This window comes from Salvelinus alpinus, chromosome 13 (genome assembly GCF_045679555.1).
Source record: "Salvelinus alpinus chromosome 13, SLU_Salpinus.1, whole genome shotgun sequence".
NCBI classification, from domain to species: domain Eukaryota; kingdom Metazoa; phylum Chordata; class Actinopteri; order Salmoniformes; family Salmonidae; genus Salvelinus; species Salvelinus alpinus.
In genome coordinates, this window is record NC_092098.1 from 21508836 (window position 1) to 21528364 (window position 19529).

The 19529-nt window shown below is 42.3% G+C and overlaps 1 protein-coding gene across 2 annotated transcripts in view; it reads left to right on the forward strand.

Annotated features, from left to right (window-relative positions):
- The window catches only part of LOC139537345 (phospholipase D2-like), a 40581-nt gene that overhangs the window by 2338 nt on the left and 18714 nt on the right, over nt 1-19529 (forward strand). For both annotated transcript variants that reach the window (XM_071338559.1, XM_071338558.1), the window contains exons 2-17: nt 1724-1877; nt 2031-2161; nt 2311-2453; nt 2624-2717; nt 2986-3051; nt 3138-3196; nt 3321-3566; nt 4715-4858; nt 4979-5062; nt 5424-5502; nt 6010-6120; nt 6354-6563; nt 6694-6877; nt 7007-7125; nt 19018-19134; nt 19237-19341. In XM_071338559.1, coding sequence (XP_071194660.1) covers nt 1736-1877; nt 2031-2161; nt 2311-2453; nt 2624-2717; nt 2986-3051; nt 3138-3196; nt 3321-3566; nt 4715-4858; nt 4979-5062; nt 5424-5502; nt 6010-6120; nt 6354-6563; nt 6694-6877; nt 7007-7125; nt 19018-19134; nt 19237-19341 — 2034 coding nt within the window. In that variant the 5' untranslated portion in view covers nt 1724-1735. The remainder of the gene's footprint in view (nt 1-1723; nt 1878-2030; nt 2162-2310; nt 2454-2623; nt 2718-2985; nt 3052-3137; nt 3197-3320; nt 3567-4714; nt 4859-4978; nt 5063-5423; nt 5503-6009; nt 6121-6353; nt 6564-6693; nt 6878-7006; nt 7126-19017; nt 19135-19236; nt 19342-19529) is intronic.

The window sequence follows — 19529 nt, forward strand, 5'->3', positions numbered from 1 at the left end:
GCAGATGGTCAGAGGCCAGAACATAATTACAAATAATTTGTAGAATGCAAATTGACCGCAAGAAGCCTAAACAGATATAATATTTGACAGAAACATAATAATTTCAAACCTTGCTTACATTTATATACGATCACATATGCCTCTTTATTATACGTGGCAATACTTGGAACAGATTTCCAAACTTAAAATCATTAGGAGCTGATTTCCTGGTGTTTTCACAGTCTTATGTCCAACAATAAAAAATCTCAGAAAACTTGGGGGGCTCTGGTCCGCCAGTTGGGGAACCTGCCCTATATCATACAAAATGTATGATGGAAATCCACAAATTAATACATACCATACGAAACGTAACATATACTAATTTGAATGTCCTTGATTTTCATTTACTATGTTACGTCTACCCCTGAGTCCCACTCACATGCCAATATGTTCTGTTTTTTCTAGAGCGCTTTGGAACTTATATTTAACTGCAGGGGGAATGGGTGGAGGCTATGGAAAATAGAATGATGGCTTCAGTGGGGAAATCTATAGTAGGCAATAGGCCTATCATTTTGTCATTTGAATGACTGACTGGCTAGACAGTAGATATTTTCTAGAGAATGTTGAATATGGTGTAATAAATTAAGCAAATGCTGTAAATGCTTTTTTGTTCTGCAATTGCCATTTATCCATAGATGACAAGATGATACCTAGAGAAAGCAATAAAGTGAACTTTGGGATTGTAATTTGCTGTGCTGTGTCCAGTGTGCACACTTAATAACAGTCCTCCCCTCATGTTTTGGTGTGTTGACCCATCCACAGTTCAGAAATGTTTCCCTCCAAATGAAAACAACTAATGTTTCTTTATCCATGACTCAGAATAAGCCTACAGCACAAACTCACCCGTGGGTATAGATTTACACTGGGAATTAGGAACCACTGTAGGGTCCCCTAGTGACAGTCCGTATGGTGAGCTTGTAAAGCTTACTAGAATCTGTCCTGCATTACAGCAAAGACAATGTAGATAAAGTACCAAGACCACTGTCAGAGCTAGGCTGATACTCTGTATAGTAAGAGACGTGGAGACAGTGATGCACATTTTGTCAATGCATCGCTTTCTCTCTCTCGATTTTGTTTCACCTTGAACTTGGTTGCCCTGGAAACAAATCTACTCATCCAATCAGATCCCTCTTCCCACACGCATTTGCACACACCCTTCTCTCTCATTGTGTGTGCTCCCTCCCAGACTTCTTATGTGTCACACCGCTGATGATACAACCAGGTAAACACCACCAACACATTATTGTACTTTTTGATGCTGTTATCATGTCATTTGTTCCTCTTCAGATGGTGTGGTGTTGTGTTATCTGGTTCACTGCAGTGTCTGAGGCACTTGAGAAGTCCCAGGATTATATTTAGACACACGTGAAGCCCCAGTCTCTCCTAGTTCATAGATCAGTTCTCCCCACTATTTATAGTCATCTGTGTTAGGTGGCCTTTAATGTAATGTACTTCATAGATAACGTGTCTGAAAAAATGATCTCGGCCTTATTGACACAGGCCTGCAATTAGTCTGAATGACTGTCATTGCATTGTACAGTTCCACTATTGTCAAGTATTTTCTATGTAATACAGTAAATTCAGCTAGATTAAAGTTTTTTCTGGATATTATAGCGAGATGTTTGAAAGATTATGGTGATGGAATGTGATTAATATTTAGTGCAATTTTTCTGTGTGATGAAAGGGATAGAGCACAATGGCCAGTCCAGCACCAGCATGCTGCAATACCCCTTCATGTCCAGATGGGGGAGCGGCGGAGGCCCAAAAGACAAAGCGCTTCATCACGGACGACTGTGAGCTGAGCAAGGAAGAGCTGGATGGCCTCATGAGGGAAGGAGGTGAGGACACAGACCCTAGTTGTTGATGTAGCCTATAATGTTTTATTCCCTCCATCCAAATACCTTTACATCACATTGGACTGATAAGAGACTTCAGTAGTGGTATTGAATTATTCTGTAATAGATTGCCTGTGTCATCTGATCTCCCCACAGAGGAAAGTCGTCCCTTCCTGGTGGTCCATCATCTGCTGGATGTGAAGGAGGCAGGTGTGCCGGTGTTACTGCCTGGGACTCCAGTCATCTGCAGAGTGGACAGCACCGAGAGATACACTACGCGCTCCAAGGTGTGTGTGTGTGTGTGTACCGTATACTGTATGTACATAGTGTTTATTCGTATGTCTGTATATTATATGCACACCTGTACCTTTCTACATGAGCACATGTTTACATTATGTGTAGGCTACACAAGTCAATGGCATGTTTTCTCTTCCAGGTCCGTGTGTGCACTCTGTACACTGTGAAGCTGACCCATGGCAAATTCACCTGGACGGTAAAAAGGAAGTACAAGCACTTCCAGGAGCTGCACCGTGACCTCTACAAGCACAAGATGATGGCCCACTTCCTGCCTCTGGGAAGGTCAGACTCAGAGCACCAATCAGAGCTCAGACATGCAAATCAACCCATTATCTGTGCTGAGAGTAATTTGTTTAGAGGGGATGCACTTCAAATCAGAGTGAAGGCCTGTTGTGATTTTGGTACGAGTTTAAGCAGTAAAATGTTTAGAATATTAAAATGTCTATTTTTAGATTTGCAGCCCAGAGAGCGCAACTGAGGGCTATGACAGAAGAGATGCCAAGTCTACATGGGACTGAGAGGATGAGACGAACTTCCAGCAAACCGGTATCACTCTTACAACCATGGAACCACACATACTGTACACAAAAAGACAGACACTGATAAACACCATGGTATACATGCAGACAGAGAGCCACACATCACTCAGTCTTACATCTACTTAGTTGTAGATAATTCCCTCCACACAAAAAAACAAAGGATCAATCTTGTGACTTTTTAAAATCATTATCAGGGGTTCTTCTGTCTATCTGACCATTTGATTTGTTGACATTTGATAATGTAGGTCCAGTCAGTTCTGATCTCTCTGTTATAGAAATACCTTGAGGAATACCTAAACGGCCTTCTGGAGAATTCCTTTTGTAAGAACTATCACGGCATGGTGAGTGAAGATAGCACGCACATACACCAATTACCATTCATTGTCAGACCGTGATGATAGCACATCCTATCTTGTTCTGATTCCAGCTGGAATTCCTTGATGTCAGTGCCCTCTCCTTTGTCAGTGAGCTTGGACCCAAAGGCCTGTAAGCGCTATTAATAGTCTATGAGAGTGTGTGTGATGGTATATGAGAAAGAGAGACAGTGTTATTCAGTATATTTTAATGTGACTGATTCTATGTCTGTGTGAGTGATGTCATTGTGTTTCAGGGAGGGTTCCATCTTCAAAAGGTCAGGAGGTCACCGTATCCAGGGTTTGAACTGTATTGGTCATCACCAGTTCTGCTTTCGCTGGTCAAAGCGCTGGCTGGTGGTCAAGGACTCCTTCCTGCTCTATATGAACCGGGAAAACGGGGTCGTCTGCTTCGTACTGGTCTTTGACCCGGAGTTCAAAGTTCAAGTGGGTCGTGCATATACTGACACCAAGTATGGGGTTTGCATTCAGAACTTCACCAGGTAAGTTCATAATGGAATCTAAAAAATATGATTACTTTTCAGCAGACACTCATAAAAGTGTACCCTCAAATAGACACTTCTATTCCTAACTGTTTTTCTTATTTATGAGTCAATTCCTAGCTGTTTGTGTATTTGTGCGGGCAAGTATTGTCTCGCTGTGTAAACTCGTGTATGTGTATTCTAGGGATGGGCATTTGAAATGATTTCAGTATTCAAATAATATCATGATATTTTTTCGGATATCCGGATAGTCGAATAAATAATAATAGAGAGAGAGCGAGATAGTTGGTGCACGGAGGGAGAGAGAGAAAATAGCCAAACCGACTAGTTGACAAACTATATCAGACCGTCTGGTATGGCCTGTCTTGACTACATCAAATTGTTGTGAAATAGCCAGCTAAGTTAGCCAGCTAGCTAGCTAAAGTAGCAAAGCTAATAGAGGCTATTTTGCTACACTCCCCATCCAATGTCTACAACAACCCCATTCATATGAAACCACAGCCTACCTGTTGGTTCATCATTATAGCCTACTCCTTTTCATTTAGCCTTTTTATTTCCATAAGTTTAATTCCATTTGGCATTGGTTAGAAATCGCCCACTTCACTTGCTACACGTGGAGCCTCTGAATGTAGCCAGTGTGAAACGTGTGTAAGCTACCGGTTTGTCTTTTATGCGGCAAACTCATAAAACTGATGTTTTATTACCATTTTGACTGTAATGGTCTATCCTTGTAGGCCCCCGAGTGGCGCAGCTGTCTAAGGCACTGCATCTCAGTACTAGAGGTGTCAGACCCTGGTTCGATCCCGGGCTGTATCACCATCGGCCGTGATAGGGAGTCCCATAGGACGGCGCACAATTGGCCCATCGTCGTCTGGGTTAGGGGAGGGTTTTGCCGGGAGAGGCCGTCATTGTAAATAATAATTTGTTCTAAACTGACTTGCCTAGTTAAATAATGGTTCAATAAAAAAACGAATTTAGCAATATCAGATCATTTAATTTTGGACAAAGCCTTAAAAAAAAAAATAGACAAAGCCTTTTTATAAAAAATGAATACTCTCCCAAGTAATCGAATACTAACATCCGTTCGGATATTCGAATAACCGTGCCCATCCCTATTGTGTTCTTACATGAGTGTTTTGTGTGTGTAGGAATCTGGTCATCAAATGTAACAGCTACAGACAGGCTCACTGGTGGAGCCATGAGATCAATAGGCTGGCTGAGCCCTGTGAATTCCTCCAGGTCCAACGCTTTGGGGGCTTTGCCCCACCACGGGAGAACACACTCACTAAATGGTCAGATGTTGCTTCCAATTAGATGATAATGTGGTATGTGTACATGCTGTATACACCCATAGCTTTGTGCACCCTTAACTTAAATGTAATGTCTCTGTTTATGAATTGGTCATATTAAAGGTATGTAAATGGAAGTAGCTACTTTGCAGACCTGGCTGATGCTCTGGAGCAGGCCAAGGAGGAGATCTTCATTACAGGCTGGTGGTGAGGAGCAGAGCTAGCACCATATAAATATATTTGAACATTCTATTATTATACAGTATATCTCTATGGCTAGTAAGCTACTGTGTGTTCCAAGACTGATGTAAGCACAGTGCTCTCCATAATTATAGAGAGTGGTTATCCAGAGCCATATACATTATACTGTAGAAAATGGCTCTGCCGTTAGCTAAATAAGAGCATACAGCAAACAAAACAAATATTTGATATCAATATCAACGGCGATCACTGTTTCCAACATGTATTAGGTTTGTTTCTAATTAGTCTGTATACAGCAGGACACAGTGTAAATATGTACATGGTTAACATTGCATGGTGAATATGTCTTTCCCTCCCTCCCTCCCAGGCTCAGCCCAGAGGTTTTCCTGAAGAGGCCAGCTACAGACACATACTGGCGCCTGGACCAGATCCTCAAACGCAAAGCAGTACGAATCTACTTCCCAACTTTCTCCTGTCAACATGTTTCTAGTCTCCCTTTTACCTCTCCTCCCTCCTTTCCTCTGAATGCACTGAAGGTTAATCCCTCCTTTCCTCATCCTTCCCACCTACTGTGTAGCCTGGCAAAAGCGTACCTCATGACCACACAGCTGTGACCCACTGGTCTGAAAAGGAGGCTGTCTGTTAATGAAATATTGTTTGGTTGGTTGGTTCTCTCGATTATATAATTTTTTCCTGGGGGGTTAAGGTTGTTTGGTTTGGAAATCCAACAGTTGTAATGGAAGGGGGTGGCACTCTGGGGATGTGTGTGGCTGTGGGTGTTTGAGTGAGAAAGACACTGAGGAGACCCAACCAGTAAAAGTATAGCCCCCTTCATTATCAACGCATCGTGCCGACAACATCAAAACAGCCTTTTCAGACTCTGAAGTCAGAAGGACTTTGGTATCAGCCAGACTACCTTCTGTGTATATCCATCCTTTCTTTTCTCTGTGCAGGAACAAGGTGTCAAAGTATGTGTGCTCCTGTACAAGGAGATGGAAATGGCCCTGGGCATCAACAGTGGCCACAGCAAGAGGACACTGATGGACATGCACCCCAACATCAAGGTCTGTCTGAGACGTTCCAATCTCTGCTCTGCAGTCAGGTGGTGCTTTACACCTGAAAAGCCAATCACATTGCTGGCTCTTAGTCATAACATTGTAGCACAGTGTCACACTAAACAGAGGAATCATACACATCCTCATGCTTTCATTACTATGTTTTGTTAATCTGGGTCTTTTAATTTAAATTCAAAACTTTTAGATTTGTGTCCTTAGCTTCCCTGACATCTTCCCAACAGGTGATGCGACACCCCAACCACATGTCCGCGGTGGTGTTTCTGTGGGCCCATCATGAGAAGATGGTAGCCATTGACCAATCAGTGGCTTTTGTGGGAGGCTTGGACCTGGCCTTTGGGAGGTGGGACGACAGTCAGTACCGGTTGACTGATACGGAGACAACCCATCATATCTCTGAAGAAGAACCAAAGGCTCCACTGGCTGAGCCAGAAGTGAGACACCTCAAGACAAAGTCAAGATTAATCTTTCTCTTGTGTTGTTCTGTTCTGGTAATCCATAGTTCAGTGTTACCTGGTGTTGAGCGATGACTTCATTACCAGACTGTCCTACTCTGCCCCCTAGGCAGCTGATTCAGGTGACCAGGTGGATGGGTCAGACTTGGCCCAGGATCCAAAACCTACAGAGCCAGAGGAGGTCAAGGAGGTCAACCATGTGGACCTGAAGAACAACACCCAGTTGTGGCTTGGCAAGGACTACAGCAACTTCATCAGGAAGGACTGGGTCCAACTGGACCGCCCATTCGAAGGTACAGTATGCACACACTATAGCTCAATTCATAACCCTCCCTATCACTCCCGCACTAACACACATTTACATGCATACACAACACACCCAAGAGGGCTCATTCTTAAATGTAAAGTCCTTTGGTCCCCAGACAACATTGACCGCACTGAGGTGCCCCGTATGCCGTGGCGTGACTTGTCTGCTGCACTCCACGGCAAAGCTGCCAGGGATGTGGCCCGCCACTTCATCCAGCGCTGGAACTTTGCCAAGGTCAGAACCCAAATAAGAGGTTCCTAAGGATCTTTCTTTCATGACTTTACTTTGATGTGCATTCAGAAAGTATTCAGACCCCTTGACCTTTTTCCACATTTTGTTACGTTATTCTAAAATGGATTAAATTGTTTCCCCCCTCATCAATCAATCATCAATCTATACCCCATAATGACAAAGCAAAAATAGTTTTTTGTTCTTTTCCCCCCCAATTTGTGTGATATCCAATTGTCCCATCGCTGCAATTCCTGTATGGACTCGGGAGAGGCAAAGGTTGAGAGCCATGCATCCTCCGAAACACAACTCTGCCAAGCCGCACTGCTCACTAAACCCGGATGCCAGCCACACCAATGTGTCGGAGGAAACAACGTACAACTGGCGACCGAAGTCAGCGTGCATGTGCCCGACCCGCCACAAGGAGTCGATAGAGCACGATGGGACAAGGCCATCCCGGCCAAACCCTCCCCTAACCCGGACTATGCTGGGCCAATTGTGCGCCGCCCTATTGAACTCCCAATCACGGCCAGTTGTGATTCAGCCTGGAATTGAGCCAGGGTCTGTAGTGACGCCTCTGAGATGCAGAGATGCAGTGCCTTAGACCACTGCGCCACTCAGGAGCCCATCAAATGCCAGTCCTATATTTTCCCACAAAACTTAGCTATCTACCTAATGTCACAGAGTTTCTAAACCAGAAGCGCAACATCGCGAGACTTACGGGAACGCTTGCGAAACAATCAGACCAAGCCAGGGTTTGGGGTTTGAGAAGTCAATGAGAGAAGTGAAATATTCTTCCTTAGCAGTTCATTTTCTCTGAAATCTAAAGGCACAAACGAGATTCCAGTAGTTGAACATTTTATTACACCAATCTCGTGAAAGTGACAAACTGACATGTTTTCATTTGTCAAAAACAACTTTATCGAAGGAGTGCCCTTAAAAAAATATTGCAGTTTTGAAACTGCAGTAAAATGCAGTCGACTGTGGTATTTTGGAGTGCAACATTACTGCAGTAAAAAAATAAATGTTATTTGGACGCAGTAGTTGCGGCATTCTGCAGTTATACTGCACTCTGACTGCAAACTTTTTTCGTAAGGGTGCCTTCGATTTCACGGCCTGCAAATGCGCAGTTCGGCGCTAGACCCTATGCTGTGTTTCTACGCATGAGCATAGCTAGAAAACTTCACCATGACGTCGCCTATAAGTGTGATCGGGGATTTCTATTGGAGAAGCAGTTTTAGCCTATCTTCATACTGTACTGTCTTTACTGACGTACATCAGTTCAAAACCAACACCAAATGTTGGGCAAATGGTCACGCTGCTACCTTAGAATGCAAACAATGGTCTTTTGCAATACTAGCTGGCTAGCTAATCCATAGTCCAAGCTAAGGTGAAAGCTAGCCATATTTCACTGAAACAAATGCACATGTATACAGTGCGGTTGGGCACTCCATTGTGCAAATGGATGCTTATTAGCATCAGAAAAACTCACCAGTTTTGAATTTCTAGAATAGATTCCAGTACCCACCTTCTCCTTTACATTTTATCCAAATCTGTGCTGATCAACAGTGCCAAACGAACAACTCTGCCATTTGACCATCTTGATTGTATATGCAGATCCGATTTGGATGCTGGACTAGCCCATGTCCAGCACCTCTACCTGTGTGAAGCTAGCCACAATAGATGAATTTGCGGTTTTCATTGAAAATAAAAAACAACTATTGAAAGTGAATTTAAACGGATACAAATAGTGTAATCATGCCATATTTCGACTAGATAATGCTAAACAATAACGGAATGTTATATAAATACAACAGAAGACAATCATTGAAATCAGTTGAAATTGCACTGGATGTATTAGACTTTAGAATTGCTTTGGGGGCATACTCACAGTTGAAGTCGGAAGTTTACATACACTTCGGTTGGAGTCATTAAAACTCGTTTTAGAACCACTCCACAAATTTCTTGTTAACAAACTATAGTTTTGACTATAGTAAGTTGGTTTGGACATCTACTTTGTGCATGACACAAGTAATTTTTCCAACAATTGTTTACAGATTATTTCAATTATAATTCATTGTGTCACAAATCCAGTGGGTCAGAAGTTTACATACACTAAGTTGACTTTGCCTTTAAACAGCTTGGAAAATTCCAGAAATGTCATGGCTTTAGAAGCTTCTGATGGGCTAATTGACATAATTTGAGTCAATTGGAGGTGTACCTGTGGATGTATTTCAAGGCCTACCTTCAAACTCAGTACCTCTTTGCTAGACATCATGGGAAAATCAAAAGAAATCATCCAAGACCTCAGAAAAAAATTGTAGACCTCCACAAGTCTGGTTCATCCTTGGGAGCAATTTCCAAATGCCTGAAGGTACCATGTTCATCTGTAATGACATCTGAAATGTCCTCTGGTCTGATGAAACACAAATATAACTGTTTGGCTATAATAACCATTGTTATGTTTGGACGAAAAAGGGGGAGGCTTGTAAGCCGAAGAACACCATCCCAACTGTGAAGCACGGGGGTGGCAGCATCATGTTGTGGGGGTGCTTTGCTGCAGGAGGGACTGGTGCACTTCACAAAATAGATGGCATCATGAGGGAGGAAATTATGTGGATATATTGAAGCAACATCTCAAGACATCAGTCAGGAAGTTAAAACTTGGTCGCAAATGGGTCTTCCAAATGGACAATGACCCCAAGCATACTTCCAAAGTTGTGGAAAATGGCTTAAGGACAACAAAGTCAAGGTATTGGAGTGGCCATCACAAAGCCCTGACCTCATCCTGTAGAACATTTGTTGGCAGAACTGAAAAAGCGTGTGCGAGCAAGGATGCCTACAAACCTGACTCAGTTACACCAGCTCTGTCAGGAAGAATGGGCCAAAATTCAGCCAACTTATTGTGGGAAGCTTGTGGAAGGCTACCCGAAACGTTTGACCCAGGTTAAACAATTTAAAGGCAACGCTACCAAATACTAATTGAGTGTATGTAAACTTCTGACCCACTGGGTGTGATGAAAGAAATAAAAGCTTAAATAAATCATTTTCTCTACTATTATTCTTAAAATAAAGTGGTGATCCTAACTGACCTAAGACAGGGAATTTTTACTAGGATTTGTGAAAAACTGAGTTTAAATGTATTTGGCTAAGGTGTATGTAAACTTCTGACTTCAACTGTATATGCACTGTACAGCCTAACCTATGGATGTTGCACTCATGTAATGGAGTATCCACCTACTCAGTGACACTCACAGAACACAACTGTGTAGAGTTTACATCAAAATTAGCGTTTTCACTCTTATTGTGGGACTCTAAACATCAGTGCGAAATTAGCCACATTAAGCTCACCAGTCAACCTACTGACGCAGCTCTAGTGTACATGGGAATATCTTTGTTTAGTCTCAATGGCTGAGTTATACAACCTTCAAGTCAATGACTTAAAACCGTTTTCTTTAACTGTGCTTTCAATGGGATTTGAGTCATTTTACAATGTAAGACTGTCACAGTCAATTGAGCTATTCACCTTCTGAAAACTGCAGACAATTACTTTTGACTGTCTATGGTAAATTCTAAACATAACTGATTTGAGCTATTAGAGGGCAGAAGACCAGGGTTTAAATCAGCAACCCTTGCAGGTATGCAAGCACACCACCTGTGCCAATAAGGCCAAGACCTTTTGGCCAAATTTAAAGGTTAAAATAGCAAATTTCCTTTCTTCACATGGGAAAATGTTGTATAATGCACCTTTTAAAGTTGCAATATGTAATAAAAGTTAGTTATAGATCTGTCATTCTCATTGAAAGCAAGTCTAAGAAGCGGTAGATATGTTCTATGTGCGCTATTTCTATGCTTCCCATTTTGTTTTTGCACACCTGGTTTGCACACCAGCTTCAAACAGCTGAAAACCTTTTTTTTCACAGCAGTTTTAGATGGTACAATGATTCTCTACACTATACTTTCTTGTTTTGTCACAAACTTAAATTAGGCAAACTATTAGATTTTTAGCAACTGGGAAAGGGCAGAGCGATTTCTACATAGTGCACCTCTAACAGAAAATCACCTTCCGGTGTAAAAACAATTGGAATTAAAAACAGATTAAGTTAAAGGAGTAGGCATTGGTCTGAAGCTGAAAAAGAAAGGAAATTCACATGCGCAACACAATGCCTACTCCACCCATGCTCTACCAAGGTTTTCCAGCACTTACCTTTGACCTACTACAGTAGCTATGTTGGTCTATACTACTTCAAACGATGTGTATGCAGGTTGCTTAGGATTCAAACCTTCTCAAACAGCCTAATCCATACTCTTCAGAGGAATAATGAACTTTACAGTGTCCTGCTATTAAAATTATATATGTGTGTGTGTGTGTCCCAATTGCACCTTGTGTATTCTATTATTCTAACTCTCAACAGTAAGTTGAGACCCCGACCTGAGTTCCAAAAAAGATCTAGAGTACCAGTCAAAAGTTTGGACACACCTACTCATTCCAGGGTTTTCTTTATTTTTAATATTTTATACATTTTATAATAATAGTGAAGATGTCAAAACTATGACATAACACATGGAATTATGTAGTAACCAAAAAGTGTCAAACAAATTAAAATATATTTAAGATTCTTCAAATAGCCACCCTTTGCCTCGATGACAGCTTTGCACACTCTTGGCATTCTCACAACCAGCTTCATGAGGTAGTCACCTGGAATGCATTTCAAAAAACAGTTGTGCCTTGTTAAAAGTTTAATTTGTGGAATTTCTTTCCTTCTTAATGCATTTGAGCCAATCAGTTGTGTTGTGACAAGGTAGGGGTGGTATACAGAAGATGACCCTATTTGGTCCTATTTGGTAAAAGTCCAAGAACAGCTCAAATAAGCAAAGAGAAACGACAGTCCATCATTACTTTATCTTCTTATGGCTGCAATCCCGTTAACGGGATCGATATGACAACAGCCAGTGAAAGTGCAGGGCGCCAAATTCAAACAACAATCTCAAAATTTAAAATTCCTCAAACATACATGTATCTTATACCATTTTAAAGGTAATCTTGTTGACAATCCCACCAAAGTGTCCGATTTCAAATAGGTTTTTCAAGGAAGGGACCACAAACGATTATGTTAGGTCACCACCTACTCACAGAAAAATTCTGCCATTTTTCCAGCCAAAGAGAGGAGTCACAAAAAGCACAAATAGAGATAAAAATGTATCACTAACCTTTGATGATCTTCATCAGATGACACTCATAGGACTTCATGTTACACAATACATACAGTGGGGAGAACAAGTATTTGATACACTGCCGATTTTGCAGGTTTTCCTACTTACAAAGCATGTAGAGGTCTGTAATTTTATTTCATAGGTACACTTTATTTCATAGGTACACTTCAACTGTGAGAGACGGAATCTAAAATCCAGAAAATCACATTGTATGATTTTTAAGTAATTAATTTGCATGACATAAGTATTTGATCACCTACCAACCAGTAAGAATTACGGCTCTCACAGACCTGTTCATTTTTCTTTAAGAAGCCCTCCTGTTCTCCACTTATTACCTGTATTAACTGCACCTGTTTGAACTCGTTACCTGTATAAAAGACACCTGTCCACACACTCAATCAAACAGACTCCAACCTCTCCACAATGGCCAAGACCAGAGAGCTGTGTAAGGACATCAGGGATAAAATTGTAGACCTGCACAAGGCTGGGATGGGTAACAGGACAATAGGCAAGCAGCTTGGTGAGAAGGCAACAACTGTTGGCGCAATTATTAGAAAATGGAAGAAGTTCAAGATGACGGTCAATCACCCTCGGTCTGGGGCTCCATGCAAGATCTCACCTCGTGGGGCATCAATGATCATGAGGAAGGTGAGGGATCAGCCCAGAACTACATGGCAGGACCTGGTCAATGACCTGAAGAGAGCTGGGACCACAGTCTCAAAGAAAACCATTAGTAACACACTACGCCGTCATGGATTAAAATCCTGCAGCGCACGCAAGGTCCCCCTGCTCAAGCCAGCGCATGTCCAGGCCCGTCTGAAGTTTGCCAATGACCATCTGGATGATCCAGAGGAGGAATGGGAGAAGGTCATGTGGTCTGATGAGACAAAAATAGAGCTTTTTGGTCTAAACTCCACTCGCCGTGTTTGGAGGAAGAAGAAGGATGAGTACAACCCCAAGAACACCATCCCAACCGTGAAGCATGGAGGTGGAAACATCATTCTTTGGGGATGCTTTTCTGCAAAGTGGACAGGACGACTGCACCGTATTGAGGGGAGGATGGATGGGGCCATGTATCGCGAGATCTTGGCCAACAACCTCCTTCCCTCAGTAAGAGCATTGAAGATGGGTCGTGTCTGGGTCTTCCAGCATGACAACGACCCGAAACACACAGCCAGGGCAACTAAGGAGTGGCTCCGTAAGAAGCATCTCAAGGTCCTGGAGTGGCCTAGCCAGTCTCCAAGACCTGAACCCAATAGAAAATCTTTGGAGGGAGCTGAAAGTCCGTATTGCCCAGCGACAGCCCCGAAACCTGAAGGATCTGGAGAAGGTCTGTATGGAGGAGTGGGCCAAAATCCCTGCAGTGTGTGCAAACCTGGTCAAGAACTACAGGAAATGTATGATCTCTGTAATTGCAAACAAAGGTTTCAGTACCAAATATTAAGTTCTGCTTTTCTGATGTATCAAATACTTATGTCATGCAATAAAATGCAAATTAATTACTTAAAAATCATACAATGTGATTTTCTGGATTTTTGTTTTAGATTCCGTCTCTCACAGTTGAAGTGTACCTATGATAAAAACTACAGACCTCTACATGCTTTGTAAGTAGGAAAACCTGCAAAATCGGCAGTGTATCAAATCCCCACTGTATATGTCTTGTTCGATTAAGTTCATATTTATATCCAAAAACCTCCATTTACATTGGCGCCATGTTCAGAAATGCCTCCAAAATATCCGGAGAAATTGCAGAGAGCCACGTCAAATAACAGAAATACTCATCATAAACTTTGATGAAAGATACATGTTTTACATAGAATTAAAGATACACTTGTTCTTAATGCAACCGCTGTGTCAGATTTCAAAAAGCTTTACGGCAAAACACAATATTCAATAATCTGAAAACAGCGTTCAGCCACAAAAGCAAGCCATACAGTTACCCGCCAAATTGTGCAGTCAACAAAACTCATAAAAAGCATTATAAATCTTCACTTACCTTTGCTGATCTTCGTCGGAATGCACTCCCAGGACTCCCACTTCCACAAGAAATGTTCGTAGTTTTCGGTAATGTCCATCATTTATGTCCAAATAGCTATTTTTGTAGCGTGTTTGATAAACAAATCCAACGTCAGGGGAGCGCGTTCACTAAAACCTGACCAAATGTCCAAAAGTTTCCATAACAGTCCGTAGAAACATGTCAAACGATGTATTGAATCAATCTTTAGAATGTTTTTAACATAAATCTTGAATAACGTTCCAACCGGAGAATTACATTGACTTCAGATGAGCGATGGAACAGAGCTCCCTCTCATGTGAACGCGCATGGTCAAAGAATGGTCAGGTCATGGCAGACCTGACTAATTCCCCTCTCATTCGGCCCCCCTTCACAGTAGAGGCATCAGACAAGGTTCTACAGACTGTTGACATCTAGTGGAAGCCGTAGGAAGTGCAAACTCATCCATATTTCGCTGTGATTTCAATGGGATCTTGGTTGAAAATCGACTAGCCTCAGAATTTCCACTTCCTGTTTGGATTTTTTTCTCAGGTTTTTGCCTGCCATATGAGTTCTGTTATACTCACAGACATAATTCAAACAGTTTTAGAAACTTCAGAGTGTTTTCTATCCAATATGCATATATTACCAACTATGACTGAGGAGCAGGCCGTTTACTCTGGGCACCTCTGCACCTTTCATCCAAGCTACTCAATACTGCCCCTGCAGCCATAAGAAGTTAAGACATGAAGGTCAGTCAATCTGGAAAATGAAGCGCTATGATGAAACTGGCTCTCATGAGAACCGCCACAGGAGAGGAAGACCCAGAGTTAGCTCTGCTGCAGTGCAGAGGATAAGGTCATTAGAGTTACCAGCCTCAGAAATTGCAGCCCAAATAAATGCTTCAGAGTTCAAGTAACAGACACATATCAGCATCAACTGTGCAGAGGAGACTGTGTGAATCAGGCCTTCATGGTCGAATTGCTGCAAAGAAACCACTACTAAAGGACACCAATAAGAAGAGACTTGCTTGGGCCAAGAAACACGAGCAATGAACATTAGACCGGTTGAAATCTGTCCTTTTGGTCTGATGAGATTTTGGTTCCAACCGCCATGTCTTTGTGAGACGCAGAGTAGGTGAACGGATGATCTCCGCATGTGTATTTCCCACCGTAAAGCATTGAGGAGGAGGTATTATGGTGTGACGGTGCTTTGCTGGTGACACTGTCTGATTTATTTAGAATTCAAGGCACACTTAACCAGCATGGCTACCACAGCATTCTGCAGCGATATGCCATCCCATCTGGTATGCGCTTAGTGGGACTATCATTTGTTTTCAACAGGACAATGACCTCCAGGCTGTGTATGAACTATTTGACCAAGAAGAAGAGTGATGGAGTGCTGCATTAGATGACCTGGCCTCCACAATCACACAAATTTATCCCAATTGAGATGGTTTGGGATGAGTTGGACCGCAGAGTGAAAGAAAAGCAGCCAATAAAACAGGACCATGTTTGCAAAACATGTATTTCTGAGCTTATGTCAATATTACACAGGTAAACTGACTGTTACAGAATTCAGGAGTCGAGACAGGCTCTATATACCTCTATATATGAGTGACTGTGACACCACCACTTGTTATGTTGGGCACCTATTGACCAAAAAAACATGTTATGAAATATATATTTTCTCAATGTCATGCATTGCTAAAATAAAGGTTTATGGAAATACAGGCAGGTACCACATTACTACAAGACGAACAGCTCGCTCAATCAAGCATGATGGTCGTTTTAAACGTGAGCTTGTCTGAGATGTCGGACTCAAAGACAGTTGCTATCCATTGAAGCACTGCGATTGGTTGCCCAAAATTATGGGGCAGGGCTTAGCAAAGGGTCAATTGCATGGCTTCAATATGGAAATATATTGTTAAACATAGCACTTTGAACCAGTGACGTGCAGTGAGGTCAGTGGCTGGGTGAGCACTGTTAATTATCAAAGCCAGATTTACTCACATAAACCTTGATGAAGCCCATGTTCACCATACTACAACATAGCTCCAACAACCAGAGTGACATATGCTATTAACCGAAACTGACAAACAATTTTCACCAAATGTAAATACCAATGTAGTCAAGATACACAAGTGATAGCCTCCGTTGATGGCATATTTCATATAATCTGACAAAATTACAAACTGCTCAACTCAGCCATGTAGCATCCACAGTTACAACTGATAGGTGGCACTAAAATAACAATATGGACAGATTTCATCTGAATAATTCGCAAAGCAAACTCCATAGCCTTTCACAATGGATTTACAAATCTTCCAATGTGCCGCGCTTGCAAATATACACACATATAGAACTGTTAGAACCTTTTATTATATATAAACAATCAAAATGACTGAAATGTCATTCTAGCTTGATAAATCAAATGCATCCAAAGGGATGTTGTATATCCTCATGATTCAACAGTAGCCTAACCCGCAAAGGAAAATGCATTAAGGCCTACGTTTACTTGTAAAGTCCATTCGTCTGGTGAACCTCTCGTGACAGCGTTGTAGAAGTCACAGCAGAACCCCATGTCCGTTATTATATTTTGAATGCACACACCAGGCCCACGGCCGTAGGGGAGGCCTCCTTCGATTCCATTTTCACACTGACACAAAAAGTCATACACACTCAAACAGTAGCTGGTAGCACAGTTCTCCCATGCAGCACACAGGCAGCTCCATCCATTGGGGCATCTAGCTTGTCGGAGAACATAATTCTCCTGCGTGAGTGCGCCCCCCATGCAGCCATGCACGTAGAATGGTTGTAGTGTAGTTAATAGCATTCATCGTGTAGAAGCCAAGGCTCGGGCCCCGCATTGAGTGGCAGGAGAAGCCCCATTCCCACTACATCCACAAAGTAAATGTCCAAGATGTGTAAAAGTCTGGGTAAAAAAGTATTAATTGATAATGGCCTTTCAGTCAAGTGGACAGTCAAGTACTCACTGTTTGCCTGCCTGACAGCTAGCAGTTAGGGAGATGGTGGTTGCCTTGCCTGTCATGAATAAAGTAATGTATTGTATGCTGTATGTTGCCTCTGTCTGGTCTTAACTTTTATTATAGTTGACGTTTCACTCTTCGAACCCTCCAAACAGCCGTTACATTACTCCAACTTGGAAAATAGTTTGAGGCGCAATGATGCAGTATAGTAGTGTCCATTTGTCAGGTTGTAAAAAAAACGGCTAGCCGGAGCTTGTCTGAGCAGTCTGCTGTGAATGCCCTCACCTGCTGGTAATTAATGCTGATTGTTTTTGGTTCTGCCCACTATAGTGCTGTCCGGTTAGAACATGATGTTGAGGCCCATTACTGTCTTAATTGTCACCACCACACACACGCACGTGGACACAGTTGCTTCCATTGAAGGTATTTCTTTATGTGTGGTAATCCAAATGACTTGTGATTTTAATTGCAGAAGCACGCACAACACTAAAATAAACACTGTAAACCCGGTCGCCAGCCAAACTTACATCTTCTGTCGACGACTAAAAACACTCTAAACTAGACAGGGCGGAGACAGAGTCAATGTCCATTCAAACCCGCTGATTTGCTAGAAGGGCCTTTTTTACACAGGTTGTTTTTGATAACTAGCCTTGTTCAGTTCAAGGAATGCGAGCGCCAGATTATGTAGACTCCAGGCAATACCCACACAACATGTTTAGGCAATACACATGCGCAAAATATGAAATTGGCTCAATGCAACGAATAAAGCTACTTCAAGCAAAGCAGAGATGCCTATGTTGTCCCTGTCAATTACCAGTGACTGGAGTCAGCAAAGGCCGTGTGGGTCAAGGATTTCAATGGATTTCAATGGCTGGAAAGAAAGGCATGAGTACCTTGGCACCGTCCCTGAGGTTTTGATGCATTTTAGCAATTTTTTTTGATTTTGAGCATGACAAAACACCAGAATCATTGAGAAAAAAACATAACAATTAATTGTGTTTTTTATTTGGCTTTTCATAACAGCTTTTTTATTGGATTGTCACAGGGTAAACACTGCCTCGCCTGACCGCACTTCACTGATTCACACTGATATAGGGGCTAGCTAGGCCTTCTGTAAATTGCATTATGTCTGTACCATGGACATGCCAAACTTTGTCAATTAGCAAGATTAAATTCACCATTGATAAGGCTTTAAAAGAGTTAATCATTCTAGTCAAATTCCCCACCACCCCCAAAAAACTTGTTTTAAATAGGCTATGTCTACAAAATGGGGGGGACCTGTAATTTTTTTATGTTTCTAAATACGAGATTCACTGGCTGTGTCAGGGCTGGATAGGCTGCGCTTCCGCTCTCAAAATCCATGCCATTACCAACGGCATTACCTTTAAGACCTGTCTTTTGGTGGGTCTTAAAACCTCCCTTTGGTGCTGCATGAAATGGTGACTTTTTGCTTGTCTTTAAAGACACACCTCAAATATTGTCACCCCTCCCACCTAAATGCAAGTGTGCTGATATTAGACAGGTATATTGCCGAACCTGGCGTAAGTGGTGGAAAATGCCAGTGCGAGAGTTTTTAAATTACGAAATTGCAAACTAACGTGCGTTTAACACTTGCGCCTCCTTAGCGCCAGCCGAAAAGAGCCCCTAGGGTTATGTGAGAGAGACATCTGGCTCTTATTGTCTTTGCTTTGTCTGCCTGCAGATCTTTAAGTACAAGAACATCCGAGGCAAGTTCTTCCCTTGCCTTCTGCCCAAGTCTCACAGTACTGTTGACCCACTGCCATTCACTGTGCCTGGCTCCGGGAAGGCCTCCGTGCAGGTACACATGCTCACCCAGACACATACAAGCTCACAGAGAAATGCCTATCTTTTTACCACCAATTGTGTATTTATTTTCATTATTCTCCTCTCTTTCTCTCAGGTGTTGCGTTCTGTGGATCGCTGGTCAGCCGGAACTTGTGAGAGCTCTATCCTCAATGCCTACATTCATACCATCGAGAACAGCGAACACTACATCTACATCGAGGTAACTCTGCTACCAGCACATTACGTACATTACATACACATTATTTCATTGCACTCATTTACCAGACTCATAACCACACTACTTCCATGCCGTATCCATCCTCTCTACCTGTTTGCTTGCTGCAGGTAGAAATCAACCAGGGGACAAGGTTGTTTTTTGTTACGCCAGACAGTGCCCTGGCCTCCCCC